This window comes from Falco naumanni, chromosome 2 (genome assembly GCF_017639655.2).
Source record: "Falco naumanni isolate bFalNau1 chromosome 2, bFalNau1.pat, whole genome shotgun sequence".
NCBI lineage: Eukaryota > Metazoa > Chordata > Aves > Falconiformes > Falconidae > Falco > Falco naumanni.
Genome location: NC_054055.1, coordinates 75,375,691 through 75,391,909, shown reverse-complemented (window position 1 = coordinate 75,391,909; position 16,219 = coordinate 75,375,691). Strand labels below are relative to the sequence as shown.

Sequence of the window (16,219 nt, the reverse complement as noted above, 5' to 3'; positions counted from 1 at the left end):
CCATTCACTCACACACCCATGCTCTCACAACCACGAAGATGTGTGCACGCACTCACGTGCTCTGCTGAGCATCACTGGTGTGCAGCGTGGGAAAAGGTATCACAGCTACTGAGTTCATAGCCTGTGTCTGTGGTTCCTCTTGATTGGAGATGACAGGCTAGTTTATGGACAGATCTTTTATGCCCTTTAGGAGTCATCAGCTCTCAGTATGTTTTTACTTGTCTGGAGTATATAGGCTATGCCTATATCCTATTTTCTGGGTGGGTTAACGGGAAAAGTAATGGTATGGGTGATATGCTGCATTCTGGATGTTATCCCTCTGGTGGCACAGTGCATGGTCATCTGCTGGCAAGTCCTCTGTGCCTTGACATAAACAACACAGGAACAGTGTCCTGGAAAAATGTCCTTTATTTTCAATAAGGGGGATTCTTGTAGCTCTTTGGTCTGCTCTTTCTTCTGGTGCTTACAGACACAAACACTTCCATTCACTCTTCGATCGTACCAACCTTAATCTTTGCATTATGAATGTCTACAAATGTAAATTAATGGAATTAATTATAGGAAGCATTTGATAAATAAGATTTTCAACTGATTCAATTATTTCAGGTAAACTCTGACCTAAACACTGAGCCTGGTGAGCCACAGCCATCCTTTTTGCCTGTGAAATTCTTCAGAGCAGAGGCCCTGTCAGAAGAACGGAACGTCTCAGGCTTTGTTCCAACTGCAAGATTAAAACAGTCTCAAAAGCACATTAAATGCAATGACCTTCCATCCTTGTTGCTAACTGTTGCTCCCAAGTGTCCAGAGTAGGCTTAAAATACTTGCTGGCACATAGGGATGTGTTGGCACATTCCGCTTCAGGCCACGCGAGCAAAGATTTAAGCCTCAAAAATCTGACAGCAAGTGTGCTCTGTTCTAGAAATGTTTTCACCCTATGTTTGTATATAGGCATAAACTCTGAAATAAGTGTGGATGTTAGGTGAATTTGGACTTGCAAGGGAGACTTATGCGTAGCTCACAGTCAGTCCTGTCCATTCACTGATGGGCTTTCCCATTACAGGGACTTTAGCGATAAAGAATGCTATCCCTGCTGCAGGCAAATGAGTCAGACCTGAACATCTGATGTGAAGATGATTCACAATTTGTGGTGGATGTGATTTTGACACTGTTTGACATTTTAGAGGAGTAGATGTTTGAAGTAACTTACTTTTAGATGAAATCTACCAATGTAATGAGGAAAACAAATAAGCAGAAAGCCTGTTACCTGGTGGAACATGGATAGGCACTGTATGAGAGGTCAGTGTGCTCGCTCAGGGCATTTTCAGGAAGCCGTTGCATAGTGCTTTCGCGGCTCCTTCCTTTCCAGTCCCAGCACTGGTGCATGAGACCCCTTTCTCCCACTGGCACTCTCCCTCGGTGAACGCTGCTCGCCCTGCCCTCAGCCTCTCGCTGGGAAAAAGGCTGGTGTGTATGCTGGAACGCTGAAAGTAATTTTCTATGGGTTTCTTTGATAGATTTCATTGAGACTTTCTGCCAGGCTGCAATAGCATTACTTACAGGCAAGAGGGCTTTTACTTTAGGAAAATCTCATGACAGACCGCAGACTCTTGGTAGGGAAAGCTACTGCCAGTGGTGAGTCTTCAGAGTCAAGCCAGCAGGCAGCTCCCACTCCCTCCTATGCAGTATTCTACTTGATAAATAAACTTGCTATTTCATTTTCAGAGAAAGAAGGTAAATGACACACTCTTTTGATGCAGTCACTGACCAGTGACTGATACTGAAGATGGTGTTTTGTGCACACTTACAAATAAATATGCTTTTACAAGTAAGGATGTTGAAAATCAAGGCATCCTGGTCATTTTTATGACCCCACAGTCATAAAACCCAGTAGGCTCAGCTCTGGTTCACAGAGCTGGCCAACCTTTTGTGTCTGAATTTAGACTGATTAGAAATGTAAACTCTTCATATTCCTTCCGTCTTTCACCACTGCATTTTAATTTTAAGAGAATTCTGTGAGTGCATGTTAAAATTGTCTTTAAAAAAGAGACCTTCAGTTTGATTTTTCCTTTTTTTCTCAGTACATTAATAAAAGAAGGCTGGAAAATATGCATGATAGTGACAAATATAATAACTAATCTATATCTTTGATAATCCTGACTGATAATGGTGAATGAGAAAGATTTCCAGCTCGATAATGTTATGCATATGCTGCTTGGTATAAAACACCAGGTTCAGGAGAGTGTAATCAATCTTTAGTGTCTTAGTATATCAGTGTCACAGTTTTCTAAGACAGGCACACATTCTGAAGGAAACAGCCTCATTATATTTATATATATGCGTATATATTCAAGGGACTTATTTGAGCCATGCAATTTTGGAATAAATAAATGTAGTTCCATCACCAGACTCAGCACTTCTGTGTGACCTCTGTAAGCCCTGCAGGACACCAAGCAAGAGATATTTCTGTCACTTCTTTCATTCACATTCGGCTCCGATTTTCAAACTGGACTCTCTGCGCTATAAATCATACAATTCTTATGTTGAATAACACTGCAGAGTGGCTTTAGAAGGATAATTAAACCCTCTCAAGTTGGTGCAATTCTTCATTTTCAAAGACGGTTTGATTTAATTTCTATTACTGAAAATTTATATGAGATACTTTAATAGTCTTTTCTCACTATACATAGATGTATGAGGTGCTTGAGTTATATTTTTTTCTAGAAAAATATTTATCTTCCTAATTGTTTGGCCTAAATGAGTTATAGAGTTAGTCAGGAAGTGCCAGAAAGTTACCAGCCTTTTAAAAGTGGGTAATTGTTTCCTTTTTCTGGTATGGACATCAAGTAAATGTGTGCAGATCGCCTTATAATTGTCATTTACTTAAGTTTTTAGAGTTACCAGTACACTGTAATCAGGGTTATGAAGAACTGTACTTACAGTGCTGTCTGTTATTCGTACACGACGCATGTGCACACAGCCATGCACAGCCACACACAGCCTTCCAAATGTATAAGAATTTTGTTGAACACTTTAGTTCCTAATTTTTATTTGAAAACTGTCACTCTCCTTGCTTTAAAGACTTTTTCCTTTTTAAAAAATGTATTTGTTTATGTTTATTAATTTTGAACATTCCACCTATAAATTTTATAGGTTTCTTTTATAATTGGCAGTGGTTTAAGACTTCTTATTAACAAATTCCTTGCAACATTCCTTGGGACATTTAATACTATTATTAAAATAGTGACAAACATCTGAAAAGTTACTTAGAGAACAAGAATTCTCTTTTGGGCGGTAAATCTCAAGTAGAAATATAAGTCAATCAACTGTGCAGGTGAATTGCATAGTAAAATGCTTTGATTAACTGAGCTCAACTGTCATGTGGATGAGAGAGAGTTGGGTTTATATGGTTTGTTTGGATTTCTAGAAAGCTTAAAGCAAAATTCTTAAGGCTGTTAAGGACACTGCTGAGCCCAAATGGTAAGTACAAATGCCATTATGTTCATACAAAATTGCATGTTATGACAGAAAATAGACATAAATGTTTATTTTCTTAGTAGAGGGTGTTACCACAGGAGTTCAACAGGGATATGTGTGTTCAACATGTAATTTTAGAGGAGGAGCAAATAGTGAAGAGACAAGTCTTTCAAATTGTATTAAATTGTTCAGGGTAATAAAGACCAGGGATGTGTGTGAAGAATTGCAGGAAGACCATAAGAAGCTGAGTGTAGAAAGGCATGTGCAAGTCCATGTAGATTAATACAGAGTGATGGACATGAGGAAAAATCCAGAAAAAACTCCAGAAAAAGAAAGGATGAGTTCTGTGTTGACCATCATCACTTTGGAGGAAGATCTTGGGGTTGAAGTAGATCACTCTATGAAAACTCAATATGCTCAAGAGCTTCCAAAACCCAAACCAAATATTAGAAATCATTAGAAGAGGAAGAAACAAAACAGACAACATATGTTGATTCAACTATGAATCCTTGGTGTGCCAGCACCTTAAATGCTGTTTTTAGTTCTGGTTTGCCTATTTCAAAATGGATAGCATAAAATTTAAAAGGGTTTAGAGGAAAATGAGCTTAACAAGAGTGTGGAGAAGCATCCTTATAAGGAACAACCAAATGGGCTTGGAGTCTTCAATCCGAAAATCTGTTCTGTAGAGGCACCACCATTCACTGTCTCTTCTAAAAGAAGTATGTAAAATGAGCAGCAAAAAGATACAGTGCTTATGAGATATGGAGATTATTCCAAACTCAGTATAAATACAGTACCACCCATCAGAAAATAAATTAAAACAGTCTGAACCAAGCCACTATGATTAAAACCAAAATTCCTCAATAGCATAGCATTTCTGGACTAGCATCTTCTGCATAGGACCTTAAATCCCCCTTAGTATAGGAAAAGTGTAAGGTGGACAAATAGGAGTTTTGGGCAGTTTTAGAAAGCATGCTGTGCATAGTCCAGTGAGTGTGAATTTTATTTTGAAAAAAAATGTCAGGCATTATAAAAAAAATAGGGCTAAATATGTGATGATAAATTTTGGAAGAGTTGGTGCAGTTTTTCTAGACATTTGATTTGTTAATTGAGCATTTATTAAATGCTTTGAAGAATTCAGCAACTGTGTGAATTAATTTAGCCTTGATTTTCAAAAGCTTTTGGCAAGGTTCATGCCAAAAGATTTTAAAGTGGCTAGGTTGTCTTGAGATAAAAGAAAGTTCTCTTGTAGATTAGCAACTGATTAAGAGACAGAAAACGATATTTAGGAATTGTCAGCTTTGGGACGGAGTAAATGGACCCCTGATCCCATAGGTGTATGTTCAGTACATATATAAAAGATAGATACAGAAAAAAGGGTGAACAGTGAGATGATGCATTTTTTGCAAATATGTTTAGGATGGTCAAATTAATTCGACTTTTGATAATTAAGGGATTTGACCTTCTGACACACAAGGAGAAGCTGAAAGAGCTGGGACTGTTCAGCCTGGAGAGGAGAGGGCTCAGGGGGACCTTGTCCATGTGTGTAAATACCCAATGGAGACATTAAAGAAGATGGAGCCAGGGTCGGCTCAGTGGTGCCCATGACTGGACAAGAGGCAATGGGCGCAAACCAAAACACAAGTAAATTCATTTTGTGTAAGGAAACACTTTATTATATTGAGGGTGGTCAAATACTGGCACAGGCTGCCCAGAGAGGTTGTGGAGTCTCCGTCCTTGGAGATACTCAAAACCTGACTGGACATGGTCCTGGGCAACCAGCTGTAGCAGGGTGTGGGACTGGATGGTCTCCAGAGGTGCCTTGTGAAATCTTAACTGCTGTGAAGAGTGGGGAATGATCTCACAGAATGTTTCAGTTTTGAAAGGATGGATAAATATAGTGTCAGTAAGTGCAAATACTGCATACGAGGAAAACCAACCACACCTATATATTTCACAAGAACAGGATCTAAATTCACTACTGCCACTCAAAAAAAAGAAAATAATAAAAATTAAAAATTGTGATTTACTGTTGAAAGCTGCCTGCACAACATCTTTGATAATTAATGCCACTCATAAAGGCAAATAAAATCTTAGTACTTAGCAGAAAAGAAGTTGAAAACAGGACAGGAATTGTCCTTCTTCCTTTGTAGAAATCATTGGTCCATCCTGTTGGGAATACTCAAAAGGAGTCTGGTAGGACTGGAAAAAACGAGAAAGGGATGGTGAGGAGGATGGATGGCTCTGTGCAAGGTGGGACTAATAAACAAAGGTTCTTCCACTTGCAAACAGATGACTCAGGTGTGATATCGTACAATTATGAATGGTATAGAGAAAGTGAATGAGAAGTGGTTATTCCCTGTGTTATTGTACACAAAGTAGAGAACATCCATCAAAATAAAAAACAAACAAACAAACCACTGAAGTGCAACTTTTTTCATGTAATTCAGTGTCATTAAATGACAGAGCCTGTTATCCCAGAACCCTTTGGTGGCCAAGTGCTTGAATGAATTGAAGGTGCAGTTAGATGAAGTAGGGGAGAACAGGTTCATTGAGAGGCTCCGTGTGACCTTGTGAGCTTTGATTCAGTAGATCTTTGAAACTTCTTGCTACTGGGAGGGTGTTTTGCTGACTGGCTGAATACTGAGCAAAAGTGAATTCCAAATCAAATATAAGAACAAATGCAGTTTATTATATTACACTATAAAGGAAAAAAATAGCATGCAATATGATAAAAGGAAACCACTAGTTATTATGCACTATATGATAAAAGAGCAATAGGAATGAAGCATCAGATCATTACTGCAAAGTGTTACAGAGACTAAGAAAAGGATACATCACCATTTACTGCCTTAACACCATCCAGGCCCACACTTCAGCTGGGAAGCCCCGTTGCAGTCAGCGCCAGTAGTCTCTTGGTAATGGGGAAAATTCCTGCATGGTGCGTCCGTCCATAGGCGAGGCTTCTGGCCCGGCCCTGGAGCTTGCCCGCCTTTATACTAAGTGAAAAACAAAAATAGTTTACACACCTAGTGTATGCAAACTTTTAAGTTTAGGTTAAGTGCAGGTGTGCACCATCTCATGATCTGTAAGGTTCACGTATGCCAGGGACGTTGGCCAGATGCCCGAGCGTGGCGGGGTTACTGTCATGACACAGCTGCACACAGTATTTATCGTCTGGATGTTCCTGCTTGTATCCTGCTTTCTGTGGGGGCTCAAGACAAACACCACCTGCTCATTGAAGTTGTCCTTGAGCTCCCTGAACTCACTGTTCAAGTCAAGCGATCCCTAGTTAAAGACAAAGGCTTTTTCATAAGCAGTAATCTATTTAATAAATTTCCACCACCGAGGGTGTACTGGAAAATGCCATTCCTAGACTTACTGCTGTCACTTACACCTTTTCCTTAATCACCTGCTACAGGTTAGTGTTGGAAACAGGGCACTTGTCTAGGTGTATCTTTGGTTTGGTTCTTAACTTGTTGGAACAGGTGGGCTGCTGAAACCTAGGGCAAGAATGGTAATGTCTTTTCTCTTTGCAAGCCGACATCTTCCTGCTTACCCAGTGTTGGTTCTTTTCTCAAAGGAACACTTACAACAGTATTTTTTCCTTTCATGTCAAAAAAGCATGTGTTTAATTGTGACTGCTGTATGATGAACAGAATGGCAAAAGATGTGTGGTATCTTTAGGCATAAGGGAGCTTTGGATCACTTTCTCAAAGTTTTTTTACACCAGGCCACATCCTTATATCCAGCTTTACTGAATAAGAAATTCATGACTTGCAAGTTTTATGGGTGAGACCCAAGATCTATATTCCTTTTTCCTAAACAAGATTTTTATTTGTTTTGTTCATTTATTTATTTATTTATTTTAATTGAAGACATTATAGATTCCTTTAAAAAACACTCATATTGTAGTACTGAGTTCAAATTTCTTATCCTCAGAGCTTTTCAGGGGCATTCATTCCTCTCTCCTAGCCATGTGTTATTTGTTGTACAGTGCCGTCCACCCTCACAAAATCATAATCCTTATAACACCAGCTGATTGGACTTTGGTTTTCTCTTGAGGCTTTGGGTGCCCTTGCAAGCCCTGACTTCAGGCTGGCATTCCAGTGAAATCGGTTCCACTTCAGTCACAATGAGGATTATGCTACTCTGATTAGGCACCTTAATTAAAATTTCCAGTTGGAATCTTTCTTATGTTCTGTTGCACAAAGACACCAAACCATCACCCTCTGCAACTCCTTAATCGGATGGTATATATTTATACAGAATTTATTACCGTACCACCAAGTTCTCCTGGAAATGCACATGTGCATTAGAGTTTATGGGCATGACTTCTAAACTCTGATTACTTGAAGTGATCCAGAGGGAGCTGGGAGGGCCATGGAGCAGCCTGTGAACCCTGGAAAGTTGTTCATCGTTTTAGGGATGAACTGATATGTCATTATCACTAAATAAGTCAAGTGTTTGTCTCGGGCAGACAGGTTCCCCAGGCACTGGTGGCGAGGGGGTCATGCTTGCAGCAGCTGGGGTGTGTGTGGGGAGGGGATGAGCTGGCAGTGGGCAGCTCACCCTGCCTCCGCTCCTGGGGTTTATCGCAGGCTGAGGGGTATCTTGGTGCACAGGGTGGCTCCTGGGCTTCAGGCTGGAGGAGTTGGGTCTTCCTCTGGACCACCAACCACATCCTGGGTGGTTTGCGTCTTCTTCATGTTCATCTCAAAAAGTTTTTATTTGTGTTTCAGTTTTGTGTTGTCTTGCTGAAAGTCAGGAAATTCTGCCCCTGCTAACTTTGGTAAGCAAGGGCTTTTTGGTTTTTGTAGGTTTATTCTCTCCAGGCAACCTTAAGCTTTACAGGCTTGTTTATAGTTGTTTATAGACTATTTTTAAATTCTTTATAATGCCCCACAGTATGTTCCCTTGAAATATCAAGATTGCAGATTCCTGTATTTGCAAAACGCCCATTGGAACAGATCTTGCTTTTTTATTGAGATCAATTTTGTACATAAATTATGAGCGTGAGTAGCAGTTACTCTTTTGGAGAGGGTTTCACATTCAAAGAAATCAAAAATATTGTATGAAGAATACATGTAGATCTATCAGGAACCCTTAACTAGTTTTAGTGTAAATGATTCCTGTGCTGCGTTTCTATGGGCTGTGGTTTTGCCATCCTTATTCAGGCTGAGCAATCCTCTGTGATATTCCTACTGAAATCCCTGAAATAACTTTCAGAGTTAGCATCTGCTTAAGTGATTAAGATGAAAGAGCCAGACCTTTGGGGTAAGATCCAAAGCCTATTGCTGCTGATAAGATTTTTTCTGTGTACTTCTGTGGCAGCTTTAGATCAACATGCTTTGACTTGTGGCATTTATGTAGATGAATGTTGAAGAGGAGAATCAATTTTTTTGACTAAAGGTTGTATTTAAATCTATTTTCCATCTTTTTTTTTCCAACATAAATTTCAGTATTTTATATATATTATAAAATATATATATTATATTATATATATTATATATAATATATTATTATAATATATATATTATAATTTTTCATGCCATTAAAATGATATCTTATTTTATATAGGTGCATCCATTCAGACTTGAATTTATTTTTATGTTATTAGTTTTATTTTCAGAATTGATTGTTGTCAGCATTGTTATTCAATCAGTCTCATCTGAATTTTTCACTATTCTGCTGGGGCCAAGTAGAAGGAAAACATCAGATAGGGCACTGAACAGCTTGCATAAACAGTTCTTGAGACAGCTATATCTATTTTGAGTTCCCAATAGAATCTTTAAATTAGCATGAAAAGCAAGATTATTACAGTTTTGGGTACTTTGATGATCTAAGCTCTCAAGACATTGAATCCCCTTTTTCTCAAAGCTTTTGTTCAGACTCCCTCACTGCATAAAAAACAGGGTCTGCCTTCCTTTTCTTATCCTTCCCTCCAAACCACTTGAATCCAGAGTGGGCAAATCTTACACTGCTAATAGTGCTTAAAATGGATAAACTCTGGCATGGATAAATTCTGGCATGCTGAATGTAGGAAAATTATGGTGAATCACTGGCAAAAAGTCCAGCCAGAGGATTCTCCTGTGTATCACAAAGGTTTTTAAAGAGTCACTGCAAATATGCTACTGAGGATCTAAACCAGCCGGTGATCAGAATTTGACCCTTGTGTAGTCAGCTGTCCCCCTCCGTAGTTTAGAATGCTGTACTCCAGTACACTTGAAGGTTGTGCCCCTTAGCGACCCATCCTCATCAAGACTGTTATTACAAATTATTTTTGATTTTTTCCCCCGCCTAAAGCTGATTGTGTTAGCTCAGTGACTTAACAAGTGTTTTTTTGAATTTTTAATAATTAATGTAGCGCTTAAGAGTAGGCTGTTCTTTTTGATGCTTACCACTCACTTTGCTTAGAGGATCCCAGAAGGATGCAGTGGAAGAGAAGCAGTACAACAGTGCCATGTCCCTTTCCTCTCCCACCCATCCTCAGCAAGGGGATGCTGTTCTCCTTAAGCTAACTCAGAAGCACAGATTACTCTCTCAGGCCTATGGTATCTTTCTGATATATGTGTCTTTGAACTTTTTGCAAGGATTTTGGTGATTTTATTCAGTGTCTTTATTCTTTCTTACAGGATTTTCTTTGAAAGAAGTATTTCAAAAGCCTCTATTACAGTAGTAGCTTTCCAGTTTTGTGATACTCCAGCCTCCAGAATCTGGTTTTCAAACTCTCTGTTGAATCAGGCTGGAAGCAGACATCTGAAGTGACTGTTTAGCAAAATAATTATTTTTTCCCAGTGGTCTAGAGTGAAAAATATGCAAATATGAATAAAATTAGCTCATTTGGAAGGCACTGAGCTTTAATGAATAACCATTTATATAACAGCAAAATAAAGCAAATTAAAATTTGTTGTGAACACAAGCTCTTTTAAAAGGACAAATTAAGTGAACATACTGAGAGTTAAATCAAGACACTGGAGGCTTTAGTAAGCCTGTTCTCTGCGTGAGGAGCGCTGAATGAAGGAGGAATCAAACAAGACCTGCACAGAATTGGCACCAAAGTATTTTTGTTTCTAGCCTAACTCTATATAATAACACACTGAGTTTGAAATCTTACTCAAGTACATCACTTGAGGTGAAACAATGAGGAGAACTGATCTCTTGCCCATAACCCTTGTACACAGATTTCCTCATAAACATCAGTTTCACTGGAGGGTTTGTTTGTTGATGCTGCATCTATATCTGGAAATTAGCATCAAGCTGGGTGTTTCTGATCTGTGCAAGGCTGGATGGTTTTAAAGGGGAAAAAAAGAACAACAGCAAGAAGGAAATACTGCAGATGTCTGCTTTGGTTTTGGTTTTTTTTTTTTTTTTTTCCCTTCTTGGTCAGTCTAAGCAATGTAATTCCATAGTTAATGGAATTTATACAGAACAGTACAAGACCGGTATAACTCTAGGTTTTATGTGAGAATTATTTTCTCTGCAGTATCTAAATGTCTTTATCTTGGCTGTATTTATGTAAATATTGACTCTTCTTGCATATCATGAAAACAAAGATGTGTTGCAGGTCATTTTTTACTGCAGAAGCACAGCAAAAACTCCATCCTCAACAGAATGCATTAGCCTACTTCCTCAAAGTGGTCAGGTTGTACCAAAAATCTCCACTCGGTGCTGTGAGCCTTCAGCTAGTGCAACCGATGAATGACACATGATCTGTCTCCAAGAGCTTACTCCCACTCTTTGAACATATTCTCTGTGAGATCAAATGAGTCCAGTTTAATGGCACTATAAAGCATGTTCTAACATCTTAAGGTAAATACGAGCATGTACCAGCTAACGTGAGCAGGAGGTTGAACCAGATGACCTCCTGAGGTCCTTTCCATCTCCAACTTATTCTGTGATGCTGTGATTCTTTCCTTGTCTTTGATAGAGATGATTCACTGTTACTAAAAACAAGTGAGAAAAAAAAGTGGAGGGCCTGAAATTTCTGCTGCACAAGTGAAGGAAAGGATGGGACACTTGTAGAGTGGCACAAGATAAAGCCTGTATAGAAACCAAGGCAGAGGTTTATATCATCCAGAAAAGAAGGCAGCAACTTCATGAAGTTCATAAGAGATACCAGTATTTGTATCCAACTTAGATAATAAACAATAGGTATTTTGATGTGTCATGATATGGGAAACATTTGTGGATGGATAAATGGAATGTTAAGCTTAGTTTTTAAAATGTAACTTGTACTACCAAGCAGAATATTTTGTTTCTGCTTGTGTTTTTTCCTTATAAAAAAATTGCTTGTGTTTTTTGCAGTCATAAAAAAATTTGCCAAACATAAGTCAGACAACTATTAACTGTGCACCTAAGCTGTATGGAACAAAAGGCATTTATTTGATGCTTACTCATATTTTATGCTAGTGCTAGTAAAACCTTTCCTGAGCATTTGAGCCAGGGTAGTGGGGCCTTTCCTCCAGCTGTAAAAGTCTTCATTTCAGAAAAAGAGTGAGGGGAGGTCTGCTCTAACCTATAGTGAAGCTTTTGTAGAATCTGGATGTGATGACGGTTCACTTGGCTCACAGATTCCTGTCTTAGTTCTCCTGGGCCAGCCAGCAGGTGGTCCTATCTTGTGTGAATAAGTGAGACAAACCTGCAGAACTTGTGTGAACAGCAGTGCATTTGTACAGCCCTCTTCGAAAACCTCTGCTGTCTGATGGTCACAAATCGTGCCTTTTCACTAAAACTTCATACTGGTTTTATACTGTGGCTAACACTTCATAGTGACATGTTTATGTTCACTGTCCTTAAGTTGACTGCATTGCTAATCTTCCATTTTCTGTATTGTAACAGCTGGAAACAGTGAGAGTGAGGGCCAAGCAGCGGTGAGGAAAATACAAGAAGAAACTTTGACTGGAAAAGGTACCATACTATATCCTTTTCTTTAAGTAACTCTATTCCTCTCTTTTGCTGGCATCTTCTTTTATATGAAGTCCCCTTGTTCATTGTTAAACTTTTTTTTTTTTTTTTAGTTTGGGAAAACTACTTCTTAAAGTAAAACTGACAACAGGGATAAAATAAGTAGGATATTTTAAATTTTGTTTGATTTCTTTACTGTGTGTCATTGCAAAAGGGCTGCCTGCAACTTAGTCTGCCTGCGTGTGTGTATGGGCACAATGGTTTAATAGCTGGGCAGAAAATCAGAATACTAGTCATTTCTGCTAAGGGGAGGGAGCATGATAGCAGGTAAGAATGGGTGTACTCTTTGTCATTGCTGGTCTTGCCTCCTGTCATGTTTATAATCCCATAAAAGAGTGGGTGCTTTTTGGGGTAAAAGGTTTCTAAAAGAACATGGATGCCCACCTGGGTTATTTGACCCATGTCGAGAGCTTATAGTCCTTCAAAAAATAAAACTGTTTCCTTAAAAATAGATGGACTTTTCATATCAAGCCAAAATTCCTATGTTTTTGTGGTTCTGCTGTTTGGGGTTTTTTAATCTGATGAGTGGTCATGTCAGAGGAGGCAAGGAGAGCATAGGTTGATGACTATGAGAAAAGGGATATTGTGCATTATCTGCTGTGTGATTATAATTTGCAATTTATGATGGAGGTTAGTGCATCTAATATTTCCATCTTTTGGATTCACTGGGTCTAGTTCCTAGCAGCATATGATGATTCACTGCTGCCACTTTGATGTATCATTTCTTGGCACAATAATAGGGCAGTGCTGCTACTCCACCCTATTTAGGATCTTCATGGCTTCTTCTGAGATATAATTCTGTTTTTGTGCCTCTCATAATTACTGTTATGATCATCAAAATGCATTAATTATTGTGTTAAAAAACGCTTTCATTAAGATTTATCTTTTGACTTAAATAAATGTGCGCCCATAGCCTCAGGACACATGTATGCTAGTTAAAAGCATCATAAATTAAGGCATAGTGAGAAGGATCATGAAAGGATAAAGGTAATTATTACATCATTTAAATATTTTGCTAGAAGTTTCTGTACAGAGACCAAAACTATTTGGAATTGTTTACATCATGTGACCTTGGTGAAGCTGAATAAACCAGTGTCTTTCTTATTTTCTCATGTCTGTGTGATCACAAGCTTTTCTAGCACCCCAGTCTTTCTTGATTTTTCTGCTTGAAGTAAGCTGTAACCTTCAGTTATAAACTTTGTCAGGATACAACTGGCAGTTTGAGGAAGCTGAAAGTGTATCTAAAGTTGACTGAAGCTGTTCCTCATTGTAATTATAATGACGGAAGCTTTAGTAATCTCAGGTCCTGGCAGGGCTGACCTTAAAACAAACTGGAAAAGTACTGCCTTTACAGAATTTCTCACTGGCTGAGGGATATTTGTTTGCAAGTGCATTAACCTGTACAAAGGGCTTGTGGGAGTCTGAACAGCAGTCCTGTGTTACTGCTTACCAACGAATTTGCACTGTCCGTTGTAATGGGATGTGTGTGTAGATACTGTGACCAAGACTAGGCTGTGCAAATGTATCACCTTTTCAAAAGCTGCAGTTCAGTATCTGCATAAAAATATTATCAGTAATGTTGACCCTCCTGCCCCCCTCCCCCCCCTATTTCTGAGCATTTTTCATGGCCCATATGAAAAAACTGCCTGCAGAAACTGTTCCCATCTGGAATAAGGGACTCTTGTGGAAGAACTACTCAACGATGTTGCTGGGCACAGCGTGATCAAGGATTGGGACAATATAGTTATCCTTCTTTTACTATGGGCAATATATATGAGTGGGTGCCATCAGTTTGCTATTCAGATCTCAGATCTCTAATAAAAAGGAAATCTCCTTGCTTGTTAGTAGGTTAGACAGCAAAAGGGAGCAAAGGACCTTGTCCTCTCCTTGTTGCCTGGCTGAGCCATACATAGCACAAACATCCCCAGAGACAGCTCTGGGAAAGGCCAGGCTCGTTGAATGCATGTGATTAGTGTTTTTAAGGCAGTATCATCCTTCTTTGTTTTGTCCCACTGTCTGTCTGGGGCTCTGTCTGCCATCTAAAGGTAGGTAGTTTTACTTGACATAATCTACACTTACTTCAGGGACAAGCGAGAGTCAGAGCATGTACAAAAGTGATTCCTGTGAAACAGCTGATGAGCAATAACATGTTAGCAGTTTCAGAGGAAGATAAAGGATAATAATAAAAAGGTTGTGCACACAGTTGATGCTTTATTGCAGCAGCATGGCAAGACATGAAGAAAGGACTGACAAAATTTCTGAATAAGGGAGGCAGGAAGCCTGGTTTCCCATGCTGGAGGCATTCAAATGAAAGCCAGTGCCAAAAGATGGTAGAGTATTGGAGAGGAAAGCAGTTGCAGCCATTCCTCTACAAGGCAGCAATGCTAAAGGACACAGATAATCTCAGCAATGTATCACATCACCTCTTCCTACCACCCATCCTCTCCCACGGTCCTTGGTTCCTCTCGATGCTGGTTCCAGACTGTTTAGGTGTCCTCAGTTTTGGGTCTCTGTGCTGAGTTACCTATTGCTAAGTGTAAAAAGTGAGGAAGGACGTGGGCAGCTGAGTGAAAGAGAATAAGGTACAGGTCCTTGGGGCGTGATAGACACAATTCGCTTGACCATCAGAACCTCCTCCATGATAAAGCAATCAAAGCCCTCAGATATCCAGAACAGACCAGAAGAAGTGCTGCATTGTCATTAAAATTATCACATAGTCACTATTTCCAAAAGACCAAGGGCAACAGATTGCTACGCTCTGAATCATAAAGCTGGGAGAAGCCAGAATGATGTGGGCATTTATCTTGCTTCCATTTGTTCAATTGGGAACTTGTGCTGTTAATAGTAGCAATTATATGGCTGGGAAAATTGTAGATGGCGAGGGATTGCCACAGAGATATTCTAATTGTGTAAGTCTCTAATTTACGCGTAGGGTGTGTCTGTGTCAGTGTGTTTGTTGGTTAGATGAGGAGAACGCTTTCCAGGCAATGCTCAGCTGTTGCCCGCTTGCTGAGCGCGGGTTTGCATCGGGAAGGGCACCGCACGTCCTGACCTGGATGCAATTTGGACAGCACTAGGCTGGGAGGTGAGCTGCAGCAGTAACAGACTGTTAGTGCACAGGAGCAAACCTGCAGCTTATCTGAACGAGGAGTCCCCATGACCTGTCCCTATGTCAGGTCCCCCTAGAGATTAACTTAGACTGATCCAAACCGCTTGTTAATGTAGCCATAATCATAGTTACCAGTCTACAAACTACATTGAATTATAGATTTGGGAAGTTTCTGTGATAAAATCAACTCTCAAAGATACTAGAAAAAATCTTTCCATGTACATAACAGAGTATATCTCCTGATTAAGTTACCCTCAGTTTACATCTTTGCAAATGAGAGCTGGTTTTAGCCTGGTGATTACAAACATACAAATGTTGGAAACTAATATATAAACATGAATGAAAGCTTCATTCATTCCAGCATACGTTCATGAATGCCAATGGAATCAGCAATTAGCAAAAGTTTATGCATAAATATCACTTAGCACAGTATCCAGGAAAGGCTCTCACAATTACAGTGTAGGAGCTGGAGTTGCAACTAGACTCAAAGGAGAAAAAAATTCAAAGTCAGTGAGAAAACAGGGTGTAAAAGTCATATTAAGCACAGACCCCTTCAAAAGGAGAAGCCTGTGTTTAATCACACCCAACATTTTTGTGGCAATTCAAATAAAACCACAATTATAAAACTACACACTAAATCCGCATTCATGAGACTTCCATTTGAAGCCA

General features: G+C 39.3%; 1 protein-coding gene across 1 annotated transcript in view; it reads left to right on the top strand.

Moving 5' to 3' along the window:
• Positions 1-16,219, top strand: part of DHRSX (dehydrogenase/reductase X-linked) — a 168,126-nt gene that overhangs the window by 39,921 nt on the left and 111,986 nt on the right. Inside the window, exon 3 of the mRNA XM_040584907.1 lies at positions 12,316-12,384. Coding sequence (XP_040440841.1) covers positions 12,316-12,384 — 69 coding nt within the window. The remainder of the gene's footprint in view (positions 1-12,315; positions 12,385-16,219) is intronic.